The sequence below is a fragment of the Vulpes lagopus genome, chromosome 14, assembly GCF_018345385.1.
Source record: "Vulpes lagopus strain Blue_001 chromosome 14, ASM1834538v1, whole genome shotgun sequence".
NCBI lineage: Eukaryota > Metazoa > Chordata > Mammalia > Carnivora > Canidae > Vulpes > Vulpes lagopus.
In genome coordinates, this window is record NC_054837.1 from 19,427,574 (window position 1) to 19,453,286 (window position 25,713).

At 52.1% G+C, this 25,713-nt stretch overlaps 1 protein-coding gene across 1 annotated transcript; it reads right to left on the reverse strand.

Moving 5' to 3' along the window:
• Positions 1–4,022: 4,022 nt before the first annotated feature.
• On the reverse strand, positions 4,023–25,713 carry LOC121475755 (glycolipid transfer protein). Its single transcript, XM_041729292.1, has 5 exons — positions 25,475–25,713; positions 10,940–10,998; positions 9,814–9,947; positions 6,953–7,103; positions 4,023–5,218 (listed from the first exon to the last, which is right to left on the reverse strand). The coding sequence occupies exons 1-5, from the start codon at positions 25,575–25,577 to the stop codon at positions 5,036–5,038; spliced, it is 630 nt and encodes a 209-aa protein (XP_041585226.1). The 5' UTR covers positions 25,578–25,713; the 3' UTR covers positions 4,023–5,035.

The following is a 25,713-nucleotide window of genomic DNA, read 5'->3' on the forward strand; positions in this document are numbered from 1 at the left end:
GGTTCTATCTCGCTGTCCTCTCACCTTAATCCCCAGGCTCCAGCCACTTCGGCCTCACTCTGTCCTTAGAACACGCTGCTTTCTCTCCTGCCTCAGGGCCTTTGCACAAACTGTAGCCAGCCTCTTTTCATGGCCTGTTCTTTTTTCCCCCTTCAGATCTCAGCTCAAATGTTACTCCTCAGAGAGCCTCCCCTGTCCTCCCCCTTCTACATCTCCTTCAGTGGTCTATGAGCCCCTTAGAGGGTGGGGTCTTATCTGTCTTGTCCCTTCAGGACTTCTTGAGGCTAGCTCAGGGCCTTGTGCATAGCAGGTGCTCAGCAAACAGCAGTTGAATGACTTGCCTTCCAGACAGTCCTCTCTGGGCTGGATCAAGGGATGTCTCAGGGTTCATCATCATCATAGCTGTCCTTTATCAAGCAGCTTCTAAGTGCCAGGCTCTGTGCTAGGTGCTTTGCACGTGTCACCCCCTCCCCCCGATTCCGCCCTTCCCAGATGTCACAAGGAAGGACTGATGTCTCCACTTGAGGATGTGGTGCTGATTTCACTGGAGTTATGAACACAAACCAGGGGCTCCTTACAGTGACATGAGGTGTCTGTGCTGTAGACCCACGGGGTGGGGGGTGGGGAACGGGGCTAGCTTTGAACTCTCTAATCTCCTGATTTTGTAGGTGAGCAAACTGAAGCCCAGAGGGGAGAAGGAACTTGCTCAAAGTCCCACAGCACATCAGGGCAGAGTGAGAAAAGCAGCCAGACTGCATGGTGTTTTCCAGGGTTTTCCCGTTCATGTGTCCACCCGGGCCCTGCTGTGTCTTTAAGAACAAGGAGCAAGCGAACACGCTGTGGTTTAACTGCACGAGGGGCCCCGGTTTGTAATTCATAATGCTATTGTGTTCAGATGCTGTGATGCTGTAGCATCACAGTAAGTAAAAACACTTGGTGAAGTCCATTTACGGGACATCTTCTACCTGCCGGGCACTTCACACACATGATGTTAAGCTCTCCCGCCCGGTAGAGGGGTCCCTTTTACAGATGCAGAAACTGAGGCTGAGAGCGCTGAGTGGACTCCCCCGGATCACACAGCTACAAAGTTACAGAACCTGGACTTGAACCCCAAATTTGTGGGGTGGGGGTGGTGATGGTGGTGGAGATGGTGGCCGCGCCCGCGGTAGTGGTAGCAGAAGCAGCAGGATAGACCTTTGACACAGGGGCTGACCTGAAGTCAGAACCCCCACAGCGCTCAAATGGGCTGGTCCCTTGGCCTGGAAGCCACCCCAGCACAGGCAGGGGGCTCCCCGGGGACCGCGGCCGCGCAGGGTCCGCAGCGCCACCTGCCGGGGCCCGAGGGAGCCGCGGGAGGTCAGCGCGCAGGCGCGGGGCGGTGTCCCCCGGGCCGGGGGTGGGGGGTGGGGGCTGGGGGGTGGGGGTGCTCCTGCAGGAGCCCCGCGAACCCAAGGAAGGGAGCCTCGCTCTCCCCTCCCGTAACGCTCCGTAGATGCTAATCGAGCCCACCCCGGACGGTCACGCCGCCCAGCGCCGGGCCAGCCGCTCTCCTGGGAACTGCCGCACATCCCCGTAAGGCTCCGGAGACTGAGGCTGAGAGGTCTGGTCTGTCCGCGCGGCGCAGCGACAGCAGAGCCGGGACCCCAGTGCTCGCGTCGCTAGACGTGCCCGCTGCGTAAATAGCCTCGCAGTTTAAGGTAACATTTGGCTAAGACAGCTTTCTATGCTTCTATACTTTTTTTTTTTTTTAAAGACTTTATTTATCCACGAGACACACACAGAGTTGGAGACACAGGCACAGGGAGAAGCAGGCTCCCTGCGGGGAGCCTGATGCGGGTCTCGATTCCACGATCCCGGGATCGCGACCTGAGCCGAAGGCAGACGCGCCACCACTGAACCGTCCAGGCGTCCCCAAACAGCAGCATTTAATTTAAACCTCACAACCCGTGAGGTTGGGTATTATTAGCAAGACCCCTGTAGTACAGAAAAGGAAACTGAGGCTCTTTAAGGGAGAAAGGAGTTTCTGTTCCTTGTCTATAAGAGAGATGCATTATGATGGGTTTGAAATATTTTGTTATGGACGTGAGCTATCGTTCAGTGAAGTTTAATGGAATGAACCCAATAGGTGGATAAAGGGGCCAAGCTTTGTCAAACTTCTGGGCTCACTTGGGTTTTTGTGCACTATCAGGTTAGTCTGGGTCAGATGAGCGGCTCCCCACAGTGGGAATGTCCTGGCAGGGAGATGTGCTGGAAGGCGGGCTCACTCTGTCAGCTGGCAGGGAAGTGGCCATGGCCAAGGGGGGATATGGAGTCAGATGTGGAACCCTGGTGGCTCCCTCAGTCCTGGTCAGGTCACCCTGGCTAAGTCCTCTTGCCCTGTTGTTAGGGGTTCTGTTTCCTCATCTGACAAATGGGGCTCCTAATGCCTCCAACTCAGGTGGTTGTGAGATGGTATCTGTAAAGCACTTGTACAGGGCCAGGTACATACCCGGTGCTCAATGTGTGTTCCTTCCTCCCTGCCCTGGGGCACAGAAATGAAATGAGAGGACACAGGTGCACTGCTGGTTTTATCTCTGGGCACCCAAAGTGTTCCTAGGGGCCCATCAGGTACCAGGAGTGAAGGAGACTAGCCTGGGATTTACCAGCCTTCCACAAGGACATTGCCTTCCCAGTCCCACTGGGCTATGTTAGAGACCTGAAGACTGGCTCTTTCAGTAATCTCTACCCTCAACATGGGGCTCAAACTCACAACCCCAAAATCAAGAGTTGCCTGCTCTACTGGTGGAGCCAGCCAGGGACCGCAAGAAAGGCTGTTTTTAAAAGGAAGGTGGAGATTTCTTTTTATATGTTGGCAGAATTTTGTGTTTCTAGGAAACCCATAGTGAAACAAGCCTAAAAAGCAGTTATTGCTTAGAAGGGTCAGTAGCATTCCTATACCAGCAATGTTGGTATAATATAATGAATATAACATTAATAAAATAATAATAAAATATAATTAAATCAGAGACAGGTGTCCGTCCCTTGGCCATGCCCAAGGCAGCCTTCTAAAGTGGCTACCTGACTACATTGAGCAGGAGACCCCTGAAGGTGGTCCATCATTTTCCAGGTCATATTCAAATCCCTTCCTAGCGTGTACACTCAAGTGTGTGCATGCGCACATGTACACACACACAACCTGCTGTGTCGAGCCACCAGGTCTTTGCCTATACCTTGGAGCATGCCCTGCCTCTTGTCTCTGCCAGGCTCTTCCCCACCCCACCCCTTCTGTGGAGGCTCAGTGCCAGCTGTGACTCCCCCAGATGCATCCCAGGATGTGGCCCCTCATCGGTGACCCCATGCACTCTCTGGACACTGGGACACTGGCTACTCTATATCATCACTGATGACGTGCTGGCCCATCTCGCCCACTAGGTGACTATCAACTTGGTAGGACCAGGAATGAAGCAAAATCAAGATTCTCCGTGTAATGCTAGTATCAGAAAAAGCATCAGCCTATCAGAAGGCGCAAATAACCGCAGGTTAGGGAGGCCATGGGGATTGCTGGGGACCGAGGTAAAGTGGAGAATACATTTGTCCACCTGTCCCATCCAGCCAAGGGGGCAGCTATTTCCCAGATCCTGTCATGCAGTCCCTTTTTTTAAAAAATAAATTTTTATTTATTTATGATAGTCACAGAGAGAGAGAGAGAGAGGCAGAGACACAGGCAGAGGGAGAAGCAGGCTCCATGCACCAGGAGCCCGACGTGGGATTCGATCCCGGGTCTCCAGGATCACGCCCTGGGCCAAAGGCAGGCGCCAAACCGCTGCGCCACCCAGGGATCCCCCCCCTTTTTTTTTTGAAAGAAGCTAGAAATTAAGATTTATGTGCGAAATTTCCCCAGTTTCTCACTGTGGCAACCACTTCTATTTTTATAAACCATGGAGGCCAGAATATAGGTTCTTGGCTGGTCCCCGGTTATAAACTCTGTTCCGGAGTGGGGTAGGGGGTGGGGAGAAGAATCACAAACCAAAACAGCACATTGCTGTGATTCCAAAATAGAGATTTATTTATTAAGGATCATTTAGTTTCTGCATAAAAATCACCAATTGTTCCTCATTGGGTTTTCAACACACACACATCAATTCTTCTGGGGTTGCTTCATCTACCCCAACACTTTAAAAAATACAGCTCTTTTTTTAGCGCCAGGAAGGACAGTTAAGGCAGTGAGGCATTTTCTTGGGTCTCAGCAGATGGAGGGTTCACCCTCTCCCCCTTGAGAGAATACACATGGTAGGCAGTTTCTTAGGTTGGAAAAGCTGTCCCTGAAGAAAATAACTATGCAGAAGAATGCAAATATAGTCATCTGTGGTCACTTATTTGTGCCTGATAACTTTAAAATACACACACACGCACCCCCTTCGCCATCAAAGGCTTGCTGGTTGGTTTCAGCTATAAAAACACTGCCTGGCAAAAGACAGTAAGAAAGAACAGAATCTGTAATGACAGTGTTGTGAGGTTGGGCCGTGCAAACCACATGAGAAGACACACCAGTTTGCTTTAAAAAAAAAAAAAAAAAAAAGAGCCCACCACAGGGGCCCTGTATAATTTCAAATCAAACTCCTCATGGTCCTTAAAATACCCCAAACCTCATTCAGCCGGATCCTAAGGACACACGTTTCTTTTTCAAGTGAGGTGTATGACACACAGCTCCCCCAGAGTTAGGCTCTGCGTGGGGGCAAAACCAAAAAAAAAAAGAAACCCCTTAGGACTTGATTAGAAACATTAATTGATTTTTACCACACTGAAATGAAGGGATAGTCAGTCTGTGCTGTCATGAAATTCAAAGGGGATTCGGAAGTAGGGTTGTTATTTATTGCTCCGTTAGGATGAACCCCCAAAATGACTTTTTAAAAAACCGGGGTTGATCGGCCCCCCCAGCCCCCCAGTGGGCCCCGGCCCGGCCTCTGGGTGGCTGGGCGGGGTCGGGGGGGAGGCCCGCCGGTGTGATTCACAGTGATTCGGGTTCGCCTGGTGCTACCAGCGGCCCGGGACGCGCCTACACCTTGTAGTTGAGCTCGGCGTTCATCTTCGTGTACATCTCGTAGATGACGTCAATGGTGGCCGTGTAGTTGACCAGGAAGAGGCGGACCTTCTCCAGGCACTCCTCCTCCGTCACGTTCTGCCCCTTGGAGAGCGCTTTCAGGAAGTCGGACTTGTAGGGGGCCGCGTACAGCGCTGCCTTGAGTCGGGGACAGGGGAGGCGTTAGGGGACGTCCCCCAGGCCCGTGCTACTCGTGGCGTGGTCGGCAGGGAAAGGAAGAGGGAGATGTGTGTGCCCTCCTACCCCCGTGAGGGACGGCAGGACGGACACCAGCTTTGGGGACCCACAGACCTGGCTTCAACTTCCAGCTTGGGCCGCCGACTAGCTGGGAGCCTTGAGCAAGTTACTTAGCCTCTCTGAGCCTCAGTTTCCTCATCTGTAAAACGGGGATGGTGATGGCACCCGCTGAATCAGGTTGTAAAGGATCAAAGGGGTGGTACACAGGGCTCCACGCGGCACCAGGCACCCGGCAGGTGTCCGGCACCCAGGGGCCTCTGGCCTCTGGCCTCTGGGTTCCCTGCTCTGGAGAAAAAGGTGGACCAGGGAGAGACGACCGCTAATAGGGACCGTGGCCTCTCTTGTCCTTCAGGGGGCAACACTTCCCTAACTTTTAGGGCTTCCCTCACACTTGAAAAGTACCGAGAACCAGAAATGCACAAAATTGCAGAACCAGAAAGGAAGCGGTGCGGCTGGGTGAGATGCCTAGGCTGAGTTTGAGCGGGGGTGGGGTGGGGGGAGTTATAAATAATATCATCACTATGAACAGCACAGCTTCAAGTTCCTGAGTGTAAACCGTGCGCCCAGCACTCCATACACAGTAACCTGCTCAGTCTTCACCACGACCCTTGGAGGTGGGGCTCAGTTTACACCCACTTGAAAGATGACGCAAAGGCTCAGGGAGGTAGAACCTCAGACCCCATCTTACTGTGTGACCTGGAGCCAGACAGTTAACCTCTCTGAGCACCAGATTCCTCATCTGAGAAAGGGGGTTAAGGATGTACCCACTTCACGGTGCCTTCGTGAAGGACACCGCCCGTGGGCAGCACACCCTGGGCCAGGTGCACAGGATACCGCTATCATTCGGGCACCGGTTGCTAGGCCTTTGCAAGGGAGCAACGTACTGCAAGGAGGACAGGGCTTCACGGGCTGTCCAGGATGGGCCCTGCCCCCAGCACCACCAGGTGACACCACCCAGAGGTGTCCCAGCTTTTCGGGCCTATACCCAGACTGACTCCTGGGCCAGCCTGTGCCTTGTGGGAAAGAGACCAGCCTGTCAGACTCTGGTTCTCAGGGGACTGAGAATGGGCTGCAGGAGAGAGGGTGGCCAGGACAGGCTGGGCGAGACAAGGCAGGGTGTGAGAGGCAGGGTAGCCTGCAACAGCGTGTAGGGCCCCCAAGGGCCTCTTGAGATCTCTGAAGTGGGCCTCTCAGCCTGGCGACCCTGGGGGCCCTCAGGCAACCAGGCTGGTGCTGCAGCCCATTTCCAGAAACTCTGGCCAATGTCATCCCAACATAAGCCACCAAGACCCTGTGGGCCAGTGTCTCTTCAGCAGATGCCCCAGTGCGTACAGGAGCCTTTCTTCTCTTCCCTGCTAAGGGTGAGGATCTGGGCAGATTTCAAAGGGGCCAAACAGGCCTGCCTGCCAGCAAGTCTCTGCCAGGTTTCTCCCACGGCCCCCTAGTCAGGCCTCATAGGACACTCAGCAGAAACCCATGGAGCATCTACAGTAACAGCCCCTGTGGCCAGAGATGGGACTGGGCAGGCACATGTGATAGGGCCCCTCAGTGCACCAGCCTCCCCTATAGACAGGGAGCCCTTCTGGAGCCCAGACGGGCCACGGCTGAGGAGCGGCAGGTGTGGGGCTAGCTCACCTGGAAGATCTTTTGCACGATCCAGCCGTGGTACTTCTTGAGGGCCATCTCGTAGGCTTTGGTGGCATTGACGCGGATGAGGTTGGGGTGATTCTCATCCTGCTCCCCATCACAGATGCTCTGGAGGAATACCTGGATGAAGCGGAGGCCTCTGCAGCCCAGGAGAGAGATGGCTCTTCAAGACCGTGCGCGTTCCTGCCCGATGCCCAGCCAGCACATCCCCACAGGTGGCAGTCCCTGCCACATCTGGATGCCAGCACTTGCTGTGTGCCACGTGGCAGTGGTCACTCCTCAAGTGTTGTGCTTAACCCAGCTCACATGTAGCGTGACCACCCGGCTTAACGTGGCATCACTGTGGGGCCGTGTCTACCCAAGGCCACTGCTGACTGCTGGCCGCTGACTGCGGTCCCTGCTGCGCTGTAAGGTCTACAAGGCCAGGTCTGGGGCTGTCTTACCTGCTTCTGTGTCCACGGGCCTCCCCTGGGCTTGCCCGCAGCAGACGGCCGTCAGCGCTTGAGGACTGGCCCTTAGAGGGCTCACGGACTCTGGACACACTGGGCACACTGACAAGCCTGACCCTGTGCCAGGGGCCCCCCACCTCCACCACTTCCCCAAAGGCACTGTCTGCACCCTCCCGTGGCCATTCCAGCCCTTCCTTCAGGGGAAGGGTGATGCTCTAAGAGCCAGGAGAAGGCCATGGGGCACAGCATGGCGACAACATCAAAGATGGGTAAGTGCTAGTCCTCTAATGCACAGCATTTCATCTCCTGCTCCCTTAGCCCCACCGTCTACCTATTTCACAGAGGAGAACACTGAGGTGCCCCTGAAAGCCTTGGGCAAAGGCCAGGATGTGAACCCAGCTGTCTCACCCCTGAGCTGGACTCTTCCTTCACTATCCCTCACTAATCCCCCAGGGTCCCTGGATGAACCCCCTCCTCCTTCCCTACAGGGAGGTGGGGATCAGGTTGGAGGGCTCTCAGGGGCAGGAGCACTGGTGGACTAAAGTGTCTTCTAACTTTATCACCTGTGAGGTACAGGGAAGTCCTCTGTGCCTGGATCAGCCTGGGCTGTGGGACTGAGCCCAGGGGACAATCCCAGCCCTGTCCCAGTCGGCCACCTCTCTTGAGCCTCTGCCTCCCTCCTATCCGGCCCTAATGACCAACCCTCTACCCAGCAGCTGGGATGCAGCACCATCTGACCCTGTTGCTGACCAGCCTCATGGCCCTAGGTGGCTCCCCCGCAGCCCTGATCACACTAGGACTCACCCTCGTCCAGCCCACCTGGTCCCTCCCTGCTCCTGCCTCATGTCCAGAGCCTGCTGGACCAGACCCTCCCAGAGTAACAACACACTGGGCCTCTCCTGCCCCTCCCACCTTTCAAAGGCCTCATCCTCTTGGGACCTGCCTGCTCAGTCCCAGAGACTCTGCTTGGCACCCTTCCTCCAGGAAGCCCTCCCTGACTTCTCTCTGCTTTAGGCTCTGCTATCCTGCTGTCAGGATCCACCTACCAGCCTGATGTCCCACCCAGGCTATGGTACTCACAGTGGGATCCTGCCTCATTCAGCGCGGCATCCCACACACCCAGCACACAGCAGGCGCTTATTACGTGCTCAGCCTGTTGGCATCTCCTTTCACCTGCCCTCCCAGCCATCTGGCTTTGTCCCTGTCTGATCTGGACACGAACAACCTAACTGAGCTGAACATCATCATCTGCCTTGCTCCTCCTACACATGTGTCCTCCCACACATGGAGTGTGCTGATGGACAGACCAGGGCAGTTCTCATCCAGGCCTGGGAGTCTCTTGTTGGCAGACCAAAGTGGGCAGCTTGGTGGGGGCAGTTCCTAAAACATGTTGAAAGGGTGTTACCTATAGCCCACCTACCCTCTGAGGCCCACTCGGCTGCACTCTCCAGGGAGTGGACTCCCTGTTCCGTTTCACCAAGGTAGGTGGCGGGGAGAGGGGACTGGCTCCAGGGGATGGGGGGAGAGACAGGGGAGGAGGACCCTTCCTGACTCCTGACTCCAGGCCCAAGACAGGGCAACACTGGGAATAGCTGTGGGGCAGAGAGTACACCCCTGACTGCACTGTGGCTGCCACTGATATTTGCATAGCTAAAGGAGAATTTGTAGCTGGCAGAGAGCAGTGTGAGTGCAGCAAGCAAGGTGCCTGGCCTCTCAGCCTTGGTGGCCTTATTTGTAAAGTGGGAACAGTATTGACTTCAAGTATTTGCTGGAAGGACAATATATATATATAGTGATTATGAGCATTCTCAAGTCTGGGGTAGGATCATCTGGGTTTAAATCCCATATCACGGTACCCTGCCCCCAGCCCATAGAACAAATCTGTGCAAATTAGATAGAGTTCCTTTTCCTCAAGATACTGTATTTCTGTCAACGCACTGTCATAAGAAACAAATCTACCATGCAGGACATCTTTGTGCAGTGCACAACCTAGACAACTGTACTTAGACACTGAATCCCAGCTCTGACCTTGTGACCTGGACATGTGATTTGGCCTCCAGAGCTCCCAGTGGCCTTCCTCTGTGAGGTGGGGATAATTACCACATCTTACCCCCAGTGTATGAAATACAATCAGGCATACGAAATGTTTAGCACAATGCCCAGAGTATGCACTCACTTGCTATATCTTTGATGGGACTGGAACAGGGAGTATCACTATCAGGTGGGCCTTGGCCCCTCGGGCACTTTTCCTCAGCTACTAACTAGCATCACACAGGGGAGCCCATGTGAAAGAAAAGGAGGTGACCTTGCAGGGCAATAGGAGGGCTGGACATTCCTCTCCTGCTGAGCAGGGCCCTCGGGCCACACAGCCACACACACCCTGCCACCCAAGCCTGTCACCTTTTCAGCCACATCAGCGCCAGAGTGGCTCCCACTTTGGGCCACTCTGCTCCATACATTTCCTTCTCCACCTCCAGGATGTTCTGCAGGGTCCGGAACTTGGCCGGGTTGGTGTCATACACAGCTTTGATTTTCTGAAACAGAGCACGTGTAGTTTTCCCGGTGGAAAAGCTGTCCTCACAGATGGGCAGCCCACATCTCGGTAGGGGAGCAGCCCTCCCTTGCCCCCAGTGCCGAGACCAGTAGTAGGGCTCATAACAGTCACTGGCTGGGGGTATTTATGGAGCACCTCCCGTGAGCTGAGAGGGGCAGAGTGCGCTACAGGTGCTGCTTTATTTGATCCGTACAGCGACGCCAATGTTGCTCTGTCACAATCCCAGTTTGCAGATGAGGACATCGAGGCTCAGAGAGGGGAGGTGATAGCTGGTACAGGTGGCAGCGGGTTACAGCCCAGACGGGCTGCAGACTCCATGTTCTCCAACCACTACTGCTAGCTCCTCCGACACCCAGTATCTGAAGTGGACAATCGCTTTGGGATTCAAGGGTGTCCAGGAACGAGGCTCCGGAGTTGGAGCCAGGCAGTTTGGATCTGAATCCCACCTCTGCCCCTTCCTTGCTGTATGACCTCAGGTGAACCTCAGCTTCCTCATTTGTAAAAATGGGGAGAATGACAGACCAGCCTCAAGGGCTGCTGAGGTGATGCGATGGGACATGGTGCACCCGAGCCTGCGGGCCAGGCCGTGTGTGGATCCTCACAGGGAGAGGGTCGGTGGCTGGGAGGCAGCAGTGGGGACTCCTAGGAATAGTAGGGAAGAGGGCTGAGCCGATGCACCGGTGGACTTTGGAGTTCATTTTTTATTTGATCCAGGGTGCATACAAGAACCAGGGGGTTCCTTCTCGAGTCAGTCCTCCAGACTGCGGGCTGGTGGCTGGGACTGGGGGTGTGACTGCAAAGGATGACCAAGAGCCCTGAGCCGGATGAGCTGGGGTCACACCCGTTTTCCACATCTCCTTCCTGTTCCCCAACCCGTGGAGCTCATGACAGGGAGTGGGGCCCTGGTGCCCAGCACGGGTCTAGATTCTCCACGCGGGCTCCCAGCTGTGGCTGCCAGGCCAAGATACATACCGTGATGTTGCCGCTTATGTCTGCCTTGATGGGAGTAAACACTGGGGACCCGAGACAATCTGAGGGCAAAACAAGAAGAGAGATTCAGATTCCCAGTGAGGATGAGATTCAGGAACTCCACAGACCCTAGAGGCTTGGGAACAGGAAGCAAGGTCACTTGGTATGTGGAGGGAAAAGCAGAGCTGTTTATAGGTATTCTTCTTATTTTACTTATTTATTTATGAGAGACACAGAGAGAGGCATATAGGCAGAGGGAGAAGCAGCCTCCCTGTGGGCAGCCCGATGTGGGACTCCATCCCAGGATCCTGGCATCGTGACCTGAGCCGAAGGCAGACACTCAAACACTGAGCCACCCAGGTGCCCCTGTGTAAAGGTATTAAAAAGGCTCATGGGCAAGTTGATTTGGTGTGCTGGGCTCCCGGTGAGACCAAGTTTCCAGCTGTAGGGCTTGTCAGAGCCTCTAAAATGCAACTGGACTATCTAGGGAGCAAACCCTTTTGTCCACAGCACCCCATCTCCCTCCGACAGCACCATCTGGAATCTTGTGTGGTGATGGAAATGTTCTGTATCTGCACTAATACGGACCCCGTGCGGTTACTGAGCACTTGAAATGCGGTGTGACTGGGGAACTGGATGTGTAATTTTATTTGACTTCTGTCCATTGAGATGTAAATAGCACATGTGGCCGGTGGCTACCATATTGAGCGGCACAGCTGTATAGCACCTTGCAGAACTAATGCTCTGATAAACCCGTCTTGGCCAACAAGGCAGATCAGTGCTAACTGACCAGCTGGCCAGCAGGCAGATTGAGGGATTTTACCAGGCAGAAGAGGGGCCCGATTGATTACAAATGACCTTCTCATTCACCAGCTCCTAGGAAGGAAATGAGCTGGTGACTCAGAGGCTCCACCGTTCTGAGACCCTGCATTAGAACCCCGGAGAACACACCAACAGTGGGATTCCAGTCACTCACTGAGCACAGGAATGTGGGCTCGATGCCCCCACCCCTGGCAGGGTGGGCTGGGATGTGTCCTTTCAGCTCTGGCCTCGGCCTTGCCACCTAGCCAGTGGGGCAACAGGACCAGACATGCTGTGAGCAGGACTTGAAACAATCCACTTCCCAGATGCGTTTTATCTCTGGAATCGGTATGTTCTAGTTAAGAACATACTAGTTAAGAACTTTTTAGGGAAAAAGCTCCTGGCTCCTTTCTTGGTGTTGCCAATGACACCTGAGTTGACGGAAGGCAAACCTAGAAATTGGTAGACCTGAAATGTGAGCAGCCTTGTGGCCACCCCCACCCCCCTTCTCTCCTTTGTGACCGCCCTACCAGACCATCACGGGGACCAGAGATGAACAGGCTCAACATGGGCTTCACCCTCAGGGCCTGGAGACAGCCGAGCTCCCCCGTACACATTCTCACTGTCCTCAATGCTGTGTCCAGAGACCCACTATGCCTGATACAGAGCCCAGGGGACAAAGATGCCTGAACAGGCCAGAGGGTTCCAGACCCACAGGGTGCGGGGGGCGGGGGCGGGCAGGGGACATCAGTGCCAGACTCTCCTTGCCCAGCGGGGGCCTTGGTGTGCATGACACCTTGACCGCACAAGACCAGAGGAGTGGGGGAAGGACAGCCACAGGCTGAATTCCACCCAAGGTGACCTGGCACACCTGGCCAGCCATCTGGAACAGTCTAAGCATAGCTGTTAAAAGAGGTGCATTGGGGAAACAGCTTTAAGGTGCTATAAATGAAATACCCTAAAACCCAATGGAAAAAAAATGGGGTAGGCATCCAGCCAGGTGGGATTCGAATCCTAACCCAACCACGCCCTAGGTGAGCAAGGCTCCTCGTCTGTGTGCCTCAGTTTCCTCCAATGTCAAAAGGGAGCAGTAATAGTACTTAATTCATAGGGTTGTTACAGGAATTAAAAACCACGTGTTGGGGATCCCTGGGTGGCGCAGTGGTTTAGCGCCTGCCTTTGGCCCAGGGCATGATCCTGGAGACCCGGGATCAAATCCCACGTCGGGCTCCCAGTGCATGGAGCCTGCTTCTCCCTCTGCCTGTGTCTCTGCCTCTCTCTCTCTCTGTGTGTGTGACTATCATAAAAAACAAAAAACCACATGTTGGATGCATGTAGCAGAGTGTCCAGTGCATGAACACTCAGTAAATGGAATTTGATCATTTTTGTGACCTCAAACTCCATGGTCCAGCAAACCCAGATGTCACTCGGCTATGCTTATAAACCGCCAAGCCCTGCAGAATCTCTGCTGAATGGGAACCCATTGGGCCTGTGCCTGCATCCCCTCTATGCTCTGCCGAGCTGAGGCCCCTCGTTGGCGGGCCCAGGGTTGGTGCCTCACTTGCCCTGCTGCAGGCTCCAGGCACAGAATCCTCAGGCTGACTGGCCAGCCTTCTCTCAGCCACTGGGCTTCTCTTCCACACCTGTGGGGGCAAACCCCCCTCCATAGGGCCATGCTGGTGCAGCTCCAAGGCCGAGGTGGTGGGCAGGGGATCCAGGTGGCTGGCCACACAATCCTGAGCACTCTGGCCTCAGAGACCTACCTGCTTATAAGGAGGATAACTACTCCATCCTGCTCCCCCACCTTTTTTTTTTTTTAAAGATTTTATTTATGTATTCATGAGAGACACAGAGACAGAAGCAGGCTCCATGCAGAGCCTGATGTGGGACTCGATCCCAGGATCACACCCTGGGCCAAAGGTGGCACTAAACTGCTGAGCCACCGGGGCTGCCCTCCATCCCACTCTTTAAGCTTGCCTGAACCACTGACTTCATCCGGCAGAAACCAACCCCCCGGAGAGGTCATGCTCATCCCGACCCTCACTGGGGCCAGGCAAGTGCCATGGATGTGCTGCATGTGGACTGGTGCGGCCCTTCTAAAGGGACGGCTGCTCCCCAGCTCTGGCTGACGGCTTCATGTCCCCACCTTCCAAAAATGTAGACTGTCCAAAGACACAGGGTGAAGGGACAGATGGCCAGAGGGATGGCTAGACAGGTGCAGTAAAATATTACAGAATACAGGTGGTGGGTATACAAATATTCACTGTAAAATTCTTTCAATTTTGCCTTATGTTTGAAAATTGTCATGGAAGATGCTGGGGGAAAAATCAGCATTTTTTGCTGTTTGTTTGTTACTCATAAAGTCATATATTTTCCTTCTTTTTTTCCAAGTCCGTTTCACTGTAATAGTAGACAGTGCTTGAGGTCCCTATGTACCATCTGTTCCCACCCCCCTTTGGACTTGAGCTCTGAGAGGGTAGAGACCAGATCACCTGGGTTCCCCTGTGTCCCCAATGCCTGGCAAGGAGCTGGACACCATCAGGCACCGGGGTGGCACCTGTGGCACGAAAGAGGTGGGAAACATCCCGCCAGGCTCATTTTCTGTCCACTTTCTCGTACTGCCGATGGACCCAACATATGGTTCTAAGCACCCACACAACCAAGACGGCAGAGACTATGGGAAGGGGCTCAGGCCTGTTTCCCTGTCTGTGAAATGAGAACACTTAGTAGGACCTCCCCCGGTGGGCCGCTGTGAGGGGGAGAGGCGTCCTATGCACCAGGTGAGTGCTTGGCACACTGCCATGATTGCTACAGGCTGATTTCAGGGAAAACCTTCCAAGGGAGGAGACAGAAACCTGGGGCTTGCTTACAAGAGGTCATCATCAACCGTGCAGGGGTGGTTTACTGGCTTGTCCCAGTGACTCGGGTCATTCGACATGCATTTCAGCAGAAAAATGTTATCCGACTTCCTTGGCTCTGAAAACAGCTCTTGTGCGGTTCTGGGCAGCCTGGCCCTGGTGGCAGGGAGAAAGGCTTTTTGTTTCCCATTCTCCTGACAGTGCGCTATCCAGGTCACGAGGCCACCATGGTCAGCAGGAGCTGGGCCTGACAGCAGCGGTTATTGTGTGTCGCGGCCACCACTCAGGGACAGGGCTTCTGCTCCAGCAGGGGTAGGCATGCAGGCCTCAAGCCTACTTCTGGAGCTGGGAGCAGAGCAGGAGCCGAGAGGGGCGGCAGGGTGGAGGGTGGGGCGCGGACCCCAGAACTGCCTTCCAGCAGGAAAAACATCTCTGTGGATCTGTAAACGTGCTCGCTGAGGTCACGTTAGGAGCACCCTGAAGCAGGCCACCTGGAATCAGGGAGGAAGTGGTGTGGCGCTCTAGAGTCTGCTCTTCTGGGTTCAGATCTAGGTCTGGTATGACTCCGGACGAGGGACGGAGCCATGCCGGGCTCAGGCCCCTCACTGGCCGCAGCCCACAGGTGCCATGCGAACGGGAGGCGCTGCAGGCGCAGGTGAACTGAAATCTGCTTCAACGTGACCCAGCCAAGGCTCTGGGGCTTGTTTGTCTGTGGTGCATTCCAAGGCCACCAGGCCCAGAAAACCTGTCTAGGGTCACACAGGGGGAGCCAGGCACTCAGACATAATTACAGAACCAAGGCTGGTTCTACTACTCCATCACCTTTCTTTCTGGAATGTTTCCATCCATGTGAACTCAACAAAAGGGAGAGTATTCCGACAGGAAAACCACAAGATGATTTTAATCACCAAGCACACAGTGGCTTTTCGGATAGTTTAAACTGAGGCTGGTCCCTGCTCTGGATAGAGCGTGACACCATCCAGCTTACCTTTCCTATAGTATGCAGCCCTGCCCCAAAATTACCTTTCTTGTTTTACCAGTTTTGCAGATACCTCAAAGTTGTGTTTTATTGTTGTTAGCAAACAGGCTCTTTAAAATGTCATCCAGAAGCCCTCTGCCAGAGGGGAGGGAGAGGGCTTGGATGCCTTCCTGGCTCCTCATCTTACCTCCAGGGAGAAAGGAAGTTGTCTTTGAAAAACAAAAACAGGGACTTCTAGGTGGCTCAGTGGTTGATTGTCGGCCTTTGGCTCAGGGTGTGATCCCCTGGTCCTGGGATTGCATCAGGCTCCCTATAGGGAGCCTGCTTCTCCCTCTGCCTTTGTCTCTGCCTCTCTCTGTGTGTCTCTTGTGAATAAATAAATAAAACCTTTTTAAAAAATAGAAAATAAAAAAAAAGAAAAATCAGATATAACTCCACCATCTCACTTCATAGGACCAACTCTAATGGGCACAGATTCTAAATACAGATAAGCCTTGGTTATCAGGAATATGTGGCAAATGGCCCCTTCTATTTGGTGTGGAAGGTTTTTCTAAGCCTGCTACTCAACCCAGAAAGCATAAGGAAAATACCACAAATCTGATTTCAAAATCCAGAGACCTCTTGTATGGAGCATAAGGATAGATCCCATCACTAATCACAGGCAAGCAACAAACTGATGGCTGGGGTGCTGATCAGTGAAACAAACCATGGACTAAAGATTATTGTCCCTAATATGTAAAGAGCTCTAACAAATCAATAAGAAAAAAAATAGCTCAATAGAAAAATGGCAAATCACAGAACAACAATACCTTATCTCAATAATAAAAAGAAAACAAAATTAAATCAGTAAAGTATTTTTTATCTACCAAGGTTTTATGAATGCACGGACCTTTTCTAGTTCAACCATTTTGTATGGAACTCATCAAAATGTAACACAGATATCCCTGCTTTCATACAGCAAGCCAAGCACAGTTTTCTAAACAGGGCCATCACTAACAATATGAATTGTGGTAAAGATGTGACCCAGTAACATCGCAGACCTCCTTAACCCTTGACTAAATATGGTTCTGCACAGTTTAAAAGGAACTTTTCTTGATGGGTGGTGGTCACTTCCTCCTGCAGTGCTTTCATTCTGATAGACACTTGGAAAATAAATAGCCAACTGTGTCAGCATCACCTGCAAAATAAGAGGATATAGGTACCAAGCAAGCATTTTGTGTGTGACTCTGTGACCATTCTGGCTGGATAACCTCCTACCTGGGTCTTCACCATAGTTCAGATGAGTGTGACTGCTCAGAGAGCAGAAATCCCCACGAGCCAGCAGTCACCATATGCCACTCAGAATCAGACTCATTTCTGCTTTCTCTGGCCTTAAGGTGGTTGGAAAGCAACAAGCGCTGTGCACTGAGCAAGACCACAGCATGCTATGCGCAAGCTGCCCAGCAACACCTGCCCGACCCTGGGCAACAGGGTGATGGAACCACCCTGCCTGACCCACCCCCTGTCATTTCATTGCAGGAATAAGAAGCAGTCCATTTCTCAGACACACGCCTTCACTTTCGGCCTGTGTGATTCAGGATGGAAACACCTAGCCCGACCTATAAGTAGTCCAAAAAGGAAGAACAGAATGCTTGTGTCAATGCTAAGAGCCTGGTTTGGGAAGGTTCTATTTCAAATTCAGTTTGTTTTTCAATAGCTGAATAATAAGGTTTCATTGTCAAAGATGAGGGGCAGGTTAACTTTACAGGTCCTGGGTTACAAGGACCATAATGAGAGGCACTCAAATTACAGCCGATGGAGATGAATCATTTATTAATCCACAAGTATGTGGGGTGGTGTGGTGTGTGTGTGGGTGGGTGAGTGGGTGTGGGTGTGGATGTGACGGCTCGGTTTGCAACAAGGCCTATTTTGAAGAAATGAACCCTGAAAACACCCACCTTCCTAAAATGAAAACTTACTGAGATAAGGCATTTTATTATTGTTATTCTGTGAATAGCTATTTTTAAAAATCCTAGCTAAAGAAGAAAGAATGTTTACAAAACAGTCTCAAATGTTGCTTAAAAGTCACTCCTATGACATGCCAACTACTCTCTATCCACAGTTGTCCACTTTGGCAAAAACCGGCCTTAAAGTGGGGATGTGGTTGGGGAATGGGTTTTTCTTTACTTGCTCTGTGGCCTGGGAAAAGTTAGTTAACCTCACTGAGTTGTGGTCTCCTCATTTGTAAAGCGAGGCTGATAATGGACCTCACATCATCGGGTTGTTGTGAGGCTTACATCGGATTGTATAAAGGGCTCCACATGGTCTCTGGTATGTAGCCAGTGCTCCAGAGGAAAGAAAGTATTCTTTATGTTTATTATTATTGTTATTATAACATCATTTTCATTTTTTTCAACAGGCAAAGGAAATCCAGAAAAGAACAATCCCAGTGACTGAGGAATCAAAGGACAAAGAGAGGAAGGGAGGGGAAGAAAGGGGGATCCAGAAATGGGGATGGATACAATTAGCAGGAAACCTCCAGTCATAAAATCACAAATTCAAATGTATTCCGAGGCAGCTAAAAAAAAAAAAAAAAGCGATCTCAGAAGGGAGTGGAGTAAGGAACTGGGGAGAAGAGCAAGGCAGAAAATGAATCATTTCCGAGCACAGGGAAGTGTGTGCTGGCTGGCTTTTATAGGACCCTGGAGAGGGCTGATCAGCTGTAATGACTTTAAAAGCTCAGCTACAGTTAACACTCTAACAATAAAAAAAAAAAAAAAAAAAAAAAAAGCAGGAAAGAAAAAAGGCCCTTGATACAAGTAACACCGAAAGAAAGTAACAAGAGGAGTTAACACCCACCCAGGCCTTTTTTAAAGGGAAACAATGAAACCTAAGACCATCACCTCACCTTGCCAGTCCAAGGCTGGGGAATAAGCACTGTCAGGCCAGATGGGGATGGCCTGGTGTTCCCCTCCCCCCCACACACTGCCTGGGCCAGAAAAAAGGGCTGTTTCTTTTTTAAGACTGCCCTTCCTTGTCACAGGGCCAGCCCACTTCTAAGCCCTATGGACCTACTTTCTAGCTGTGCCACATGGTCAGGTCCCTTCACCACTCTGAACCTCAATGTCTTCTTCTGTAAAATGGTGCCAACTCCTCATTCAAGTAAGGTCATGATAAGGCTTGGAAAGGAAATAGCGGCAAGTTCAAAGCTTGGCATATGGGAACCACTCAAAACGGGGGTTATTATGCTAGCTATGATCGGGCGCATGCATTACACCTTACAAAGCCTTCAGTCATTCATGTCACTCTTTCTTTCCCTTTTGCTTTGACACTGGCTGGGCAAATCCACTGGGCAGGCCCTGGGAGGGCCCACCTTCTGCCCTTGAGGGTTTCGCAGTGGGACACTGGAGGTGCTGGAGGTGAGGAGGGGCTGGATGAGCCAGCAAGACACAGAGTGGAACTTGGGTCTATTCTCTCCTGCTTCTCCATTTTATTCCCTCCAGGAGCAGAGGCCAGACTTCTGCCCTTGACCTCAGGGCCAGACTTCTCTGAACATGGAGCTGAGGAAGATCTAATCACTGTCCCTGGAGGACAGAGCAGGCAGGCACCTTGGTCTGTGCTCCGCGCTGACCTTTGGATGTTATAAATGAGGGTGCTGGAGCAATCTCAGACCAGCCGCCAAGCAGCTCTGCTGGCCCTGAGTCCTGGCAGTTGGCCACCAGACCCAGAGACAGCTTCTTTTTGGAAGATCTTCATTTCCCAAGGGCTGTGTGGCAAGACATGCAGTGTCTGAAGGCCTGAGGCCTCCCCATCCTATTATGTATGAAGATGGGAGTGATTCAGGGCACCAAGTACCAAAATCATTTGGGAAGATCGCTTCCATTGACCCTCCTGAGAAGGTCGGGGCTGCAGGCCTAGACAGGGGATGAATTTCTACATGCACACAGCCTTGGCACCGTGGAACCAGGACTGAAGCTCGGGCTGGCTGAGCCTGACACCAACGCCCGTGTTTCTTTCCATTCATCTACCTATGATGTTCAGAGCAGGGACTTCAGTAGACAACAGACCTAAGGTGTCTTAGTCTGCTGTCTTGGTCACCTGAAGTGACTTCCCCCTTGCAGGGCCTCAAAAGCAGCCAACCCACGGCTGTCAGGGAGACAATGGGCTAACACACTGGGGCCAGGGGGTAGTTGGATCTTACTTGGGCCACAGGAGACGGCAAGTGGGATGTGTGAGAACATCAGGCACGTGTAGGTGCTCTTAAAGTCCTGGGCCCTCACTACCTACAAATGCACCACCAACTAACGACAAGAGTCTGCAGGCAGTTTCAAAATTGCAAAAACCCACTGCAGAAAGTGTATTTTTGGCTTCTTCCTTCCACAGGACATAGTTTCTTCCTTCTAGAAGAGTCCCTCCCAGGCACACAGGCTATGTCCTGTCCCTAGAGAATCCTGCCCTTAACAAACACTTGACCAAAATGATAACTAACCTGCTACAGTAAGAGGGTTAATAAATATCTGTGTTTATAAACTTAAAAAACAAAACAAAACATTACAGACATCTGATAGATGGTCCCAAGTCCTGGAAGGTGCTTGTCACAATGGGGAGAATAACCTCCCCTGAAGAAGGAGAACTTCTTACTCATAGACCAAGGGGTACTGGTGGAGCTGGTTCCCAGGCAGTTAACACCATGTCCCAATTATAGGAAAACCTGACCTGTTGGAGACCTCCCCACGGGATGACTTCCATATCCTCGTCATTCAAACTTGCATTCAAAGGAGCAAGGGTGGGATGCCTGGGTGGCTCAGCGGTTGAGCATTTTCCTTCGGCCCAGGGCGTGATCCTGGGGCTCCAGGATCTAGTCCCGCATCGGGCTCCCTGCATGGAGCCTGCTTCTCTCTCTGCCTGTGTCTCTGCCTCTCTCTCTCTCTCTGACTCTGTCTCTCATGAATATATAAATAAAATCTTAAAAACAAAAACAGAAACAAAACAAAGGAGCAAGGGTTATGGGCAAACCAATGATGGGGCACACACCTCAGATGAAACCTGCACATCTGGTCTGCAGTTCCCAGAATCTTAGATGAGTCCTTGTGGGGCCAGCAGAGTCCTGGACTTCAGTAGCCAAGCAGGCTGGCTCCATGGGGGCACAGGAGATGGGGGTTCTCCTCTTCCAGACAGGAAGCCAGGAGAGCAGGCAAGCACAAGCCAAAACCACTGCATAAGGAGTCCCAAGGCCTGAGTTCTGAGTTCTAGCTGGACTGTACTGGTTACACCCGCCCTGGGCTGTGTGACCCTGGGCAAGTCACCTAGCCTCTTGAGCCTCAGTTTTTCTGGTTGTATAATAAGAAGCTAATTCTGTGCTTATGGGCTGCCACTGGCCCCCTAAAATAGAGCAACCATTGAACCAAAGGGGTGGGAAATCACTCTTTTGGGGTTTTCCCTATGACTACTTAATGAGCACCAGCTACGTGCAAGGCCTAATTCTCTGGACATCCACTTAATTAAATAAGAGATCTGGATGAAGAAAAATCAGCCCCAAAATTTGAATTTCAAGCACTGAGAGATGGGAAGCATTCCCTTCAACCCCTGCATCTCAGTTCCTCCTTAAACAGTGAAAGCAAACAGGTGTGACGTCATGTACTGCGTCTGGCTGACTTGGAGCAGTGTGTTAAGAAATGCTAAGGTTGTATCTAGACTTAACGGAAAAGAATAGTACCATGACTGATTAATAATGTCTGCCATGGGTATGCTTTGTGAGCTATGTATTTTAATTTAGAAAGAGGGAGAAAAGCCAAACTGCTTCTAGAAAGAACCCAGGGAGAAAAAAATAAGAATGAAACCAAAAGCATTCATTCAGCAAATACCACTAGCTCACCCAGGGCTAGGCACTGAAATAGCTCAAAGTCACAGACTGTGATAGTTCTAGGGTAGTCTAAGGGAATTAGGAGAGACTTTCTGGGTGAGGCAACTTTCCTGTGGGAATAAGTAGAATCCAGCCAGGCACAAGGAAGGTGGTAGGCTGGAGAGGAGTGGTGTGCCAGGCAGAGGCAAGTGATGGCATGGTACCATTTGTGGGGCTGTAAGCCATTCAGAGAGGCTATAGAACAGATATGAAGGTAGGGCAATAGGGAGCCATTGAGGCTTCTAGGCAGGGAGTGACAAGATGAAATGACATCTAGGTCTCTCCCTCCCCCTCTCCCACTCCCTGGGCCCTCTGTTAATGCTGGAGGGCATTGCTGCATAATTGACCTAAAAGATGAGAGAGCAGACCTTACAGAAGTCAGTTGCAAGCTGATCACTCAGAGGTGAGATCCAATTACTAGGTCAAGGTGGAGGAACAAGATGGACACAGGGCTGGACATAGTAAAACCTGTACCACTCCAGAGATTTAGGCTGGAGATAAGGAGGCAGGGCTAGCCCATGACGTGGATGCTCTAAGCTACATCTGACCTCCAGTCCCAAGAATCAGCATCCACCCACAGCCAAACAATTCTGTGACAAACCACACCTGAAAAAAGTGAAAGGAATGTGATTGTTCTAATAGGTTAAAAGCCTTCATATCCTTTGACTCAGAAATTTCACTTCTAAAGGGTAGAACTCATGAAAGAAGTATACAAAGAAACACATACAAGGATGTTCATTGCAGCGTTGTTTACCGGAGAAGACAATGGGAAGCAACGTAACTGTTCTATAGCAGGGGACTGGTCAAATAAATGACAGCTACATTCAAACAAAAGAGTTCTAAGCAGCTACAAGAAACAATGATTGGCATGGAAAGGTGGTGTAGAGCTGGGCAGAAAAAGCAACTTATACCTTTTCCCTTAAAGATGGATAAGAATGAGTCCAGAAGGAAATAACCTGAAACATCAGCAGAAAGGCTCTCAAAACAAACTTAAAAAAAGGTATCTCCAAAGGTTCTAAGAGGATTAGTTCCACATAGAGTACTGGCACATAGTAAGTGCTCAAAAAAACGACAGGGAGATTTTTATCATTTTTTCTTGCTCAACTATCCTTTGATAAGCAGAGCTTCCTGGCAGCATTATATACTTTTTAAAAACATAGCTTTCGGGGCGCCCGGGTGACTCAGTCGGTTAAGCATCTGACTCTTGATCTCAGCTCAGATCTTGACATTGTGAGATGTGAGTTCGAGCCCCACTTAAATAAAAAATAAATAAATAAAAATTTAAAAAAGACAACAACACAGCTTTCAGCCCTTTGCCCTCTTTATACCAAGAGCAGTGGTTCTCAACCACATTTTGTCCTCTTCCGGATCTTTTTGGTTGTCACAACTTGGGAGAGGGGGTGCTTCTGGCATCTAGCCAGCCAGAGATGCCACTAAAACATCCTCCAATGTGCAAGATGGCCCCCCCACCACAAAGAGTGATCCAGCCTCAGTGGGCAGCAGTGCCATGGTGGAGGAGCCCTGATTTGGAGGGAACTGTCACTGCAACCTTTCTCAGACTTCTAACATCCCTTAAGCCAGCCAGACCTGCTCCGTTCAAGAGACATATATAAACCACCCAGATCATCCAGGTGACCAGATGCTCCCAAGATTTCACAGAGCCCCTGTGTTAGAGCCTACAGTGGATCTCAACTGACCCTTGAGTCCCAGAGAAAAACCCCTGGTGGGAGCATCCTCAGAAACCTTAAATCCTCAGGAGAAACTCTTCTCCCAGAGAGCATAATGGTTCAAAATGGATTATCACATTTTTTTAGAGTGCTAAGAATTATTCTGTGTGGGCCAACCCACTGGGACTTCTGTATAAATGGCGCTTCTGTCAGCAGATGTGATGCCCCACAGCACACAGCTCACAGCAAAGACAAGGGTCCTTTGAGATCAGGGAAAGGGAGGAGGGGATGCTCTTCAGCCCTGGCATCATAGCACGGCTGGCTTCAGCACCCACCATCCCCTTCCCTCTAAAACCAGACAGAATCACATCCAATGAGGGTACTCCCCCTCCCCGCTGCAGAACTGCAGGACATGCACCAGTGCTGACCATAAGAGACAAAAGACCACAGGGCTTAACTTGGGGTTTATCCATCTCCACACTGCTAACATTTGGGGCTGGATCAATTCTTTGTGATGATGCTTGCCCCGTGCAATGTAGGGTATCTTGCAGCATCCCCCACCTCTACCCACTACATGCCAGCAGCACCTCCTTGCACGCTCCCCCTCCCTGTCCCCCAAGCTGCGACAAACAAAAATGCCTCGAAACATTGTTGGATGTCCCCCCCGAGGGGCAAAACTGCCCCCAGTGGAGAACCACCACCTTAAACAGACTCTGAATCCTTGTCCAGGGCAAGCTCGTTCTGTCCTGCGAATGTTCCCAGAACAAGAGGCGAGGTGGGAGGCACACAAATGATTAATTCCTCATTGCTGACGCCAGTTAGTTCCCAAGGCCCTGCCGGGAGAATCAGTGTTCTGTCAACACTTAAACACCAATAATAAGCACATCTCATTCATTCCATGAATACTAACTGAGCACCTACTATGTGCCAGGGACTGTTCCGGGTCCTGAGGATGCAGCAGTGGACACAAAAGCCCAAGATCCTGCTCTCAGGTTGCTTACCCAGGTCTGCAGATCATACAAACTAGGGAACTGCACCTGATTCATCCAGCACTGATTCATCTACTATGTGAAGAAACCCAAATGGGATCCAGGAACTCATATGATGCACCAGGTGAAGCACTCCCCCCACACCTAGAGCCACACTCAGGGCTCTACACACATTTACTCCCAGCAGCCAGGCTTAAGGATCAGCATCCCCATTTCACAGATAGGGACCACCCACTAGGGGGATCGTGAGTGACCACCTGGGCACCAAATCTCTTCAGCCGCAAGTCAGTCCGTCGTTCTGTCAGCTTGTGGGTTTCAGCTTAACTCTGTCCTGGCGGCTGGTATCTTCCTGGCAAAAGGCCACCGAGTGCACCGTAATGGGGCTGGGCAAGCCCATGTGGAAGAGAGGAAAGCAGAGATTCCGGATGCATCCTTTAGCCAGGACCCCAAAAGGCAAAGGGCAGGGAGCAGATGGTATTGTCTGTTATTTCCCATTTTCCATCCAGGGCCGGGGCTGGGCTCCGGGAGGGGAGGAAGGAGGCTCTGAAGCTGGGTTAGGGACTGGTCCACGCCAAGCACCCTGTGTCTGATGTCACCCCCGCAAAGCAGCTTCCCCTGTCCCGACCCCTGTCCTAAATGGAGAAAAAACTTTAGGTGGTTCCCCCTAAAAAGGGGCGCCAGACTTTTGCAACTCCATCCTCCTCATCCTTCCCGGCTTCCTCATTCCACCCTTGGGAGTGGGGGTGGGGTGTCTTTGATATGGAATTGAGGGAATTCTGAGAAAAAAAAGAGTTTACAAAGTCCCAAGAGGAAAAGACTACGACAATAAGGCAAAGAGAAGGCTTATGAAATAGGAGGATTATTCTAAGGGGAGGAAGCTGAAAGCCATTCTGAAAAGGAAGGAGGGAATGATGGGGTGAGGGATATAGGGTCTAGGACTCGGGGAGAAGGGGCGGGATGCTTTGAGGGAGATGGAAGATGGGGAAGTTGAGGGTTTGGAAGAGTAAGGGGTGCCTGGGGGGGACGGATGATTGGGGGATCCCAAGGACGCGGTGAACTGGGGCATCTGAAGGATTCCGTGGCATGTGAAGTGCCTGGAGATGAAGGAACGAGACGGAGCTTCGGGTGTCCGGGGAGAGATGGAGGATGTGCCGTGTCGGAGAGAGAGGGTCGGGGAGTGGTCTGGGCTAGGGAGGCCGGGAGAGCCCGGAAGGAGAGGGGTCTAGGTCTTGGGTGCCTGGGGAAGTAGGATCGGGGGCGTCCGGAGAGGGACGGCTGGAGGCTGCAGGCTGGAGGCTCGGGGGAGGGGGCTGGGCGTCTGCGGCAGCGCTGCGGGCCGGCTCCCCCCCGCGCCCCAGCTCACCGAAGAAGGGCGGCAGGTGGGACACCGCCTCCAGGAAGGGCCCCGTCTCGATCTGCTTGTCCGCGGGCAGCGGCTTCAGCAGGTGTTCGGCCAGCAGCGCCATTTCGGGGTCGAGGCCGGCGGTGATGCCCCAGCCGGCGCCGCGGGCGTCCACGCCGCCGCCCGGGCCGCCGCCGTCCGCGCCGGGGCCGTCACTGCCGCCCGCCGCAGGCTCCGGGGCCGCCAGCGTCGCCACTTCC

Coding starts and splice junctions, on each gene's coding strand:
- LOC121475755 (XM_041729292.1), bottom strand. CDS start 25,577: ATGGCGCTGCTGGCCGAACACCTGCTGAAGCCGCTGCCCGCGGACAAG. Junction 7,104..9,813: donor GCGCTGATGTGGCTGAAAAG/GTGACAGGCTTG, acceptor CCTGGGCTGCAG/AGGCCTCCGCTTCATCCAGG. Junction 5,219..6,952: donor TCGTGCAAAAGATCTTCCAG/GTGAGCTAGCCC, acceptor CCCCGACTCAAG/GCAGCGCTGTACGCGGCCCC.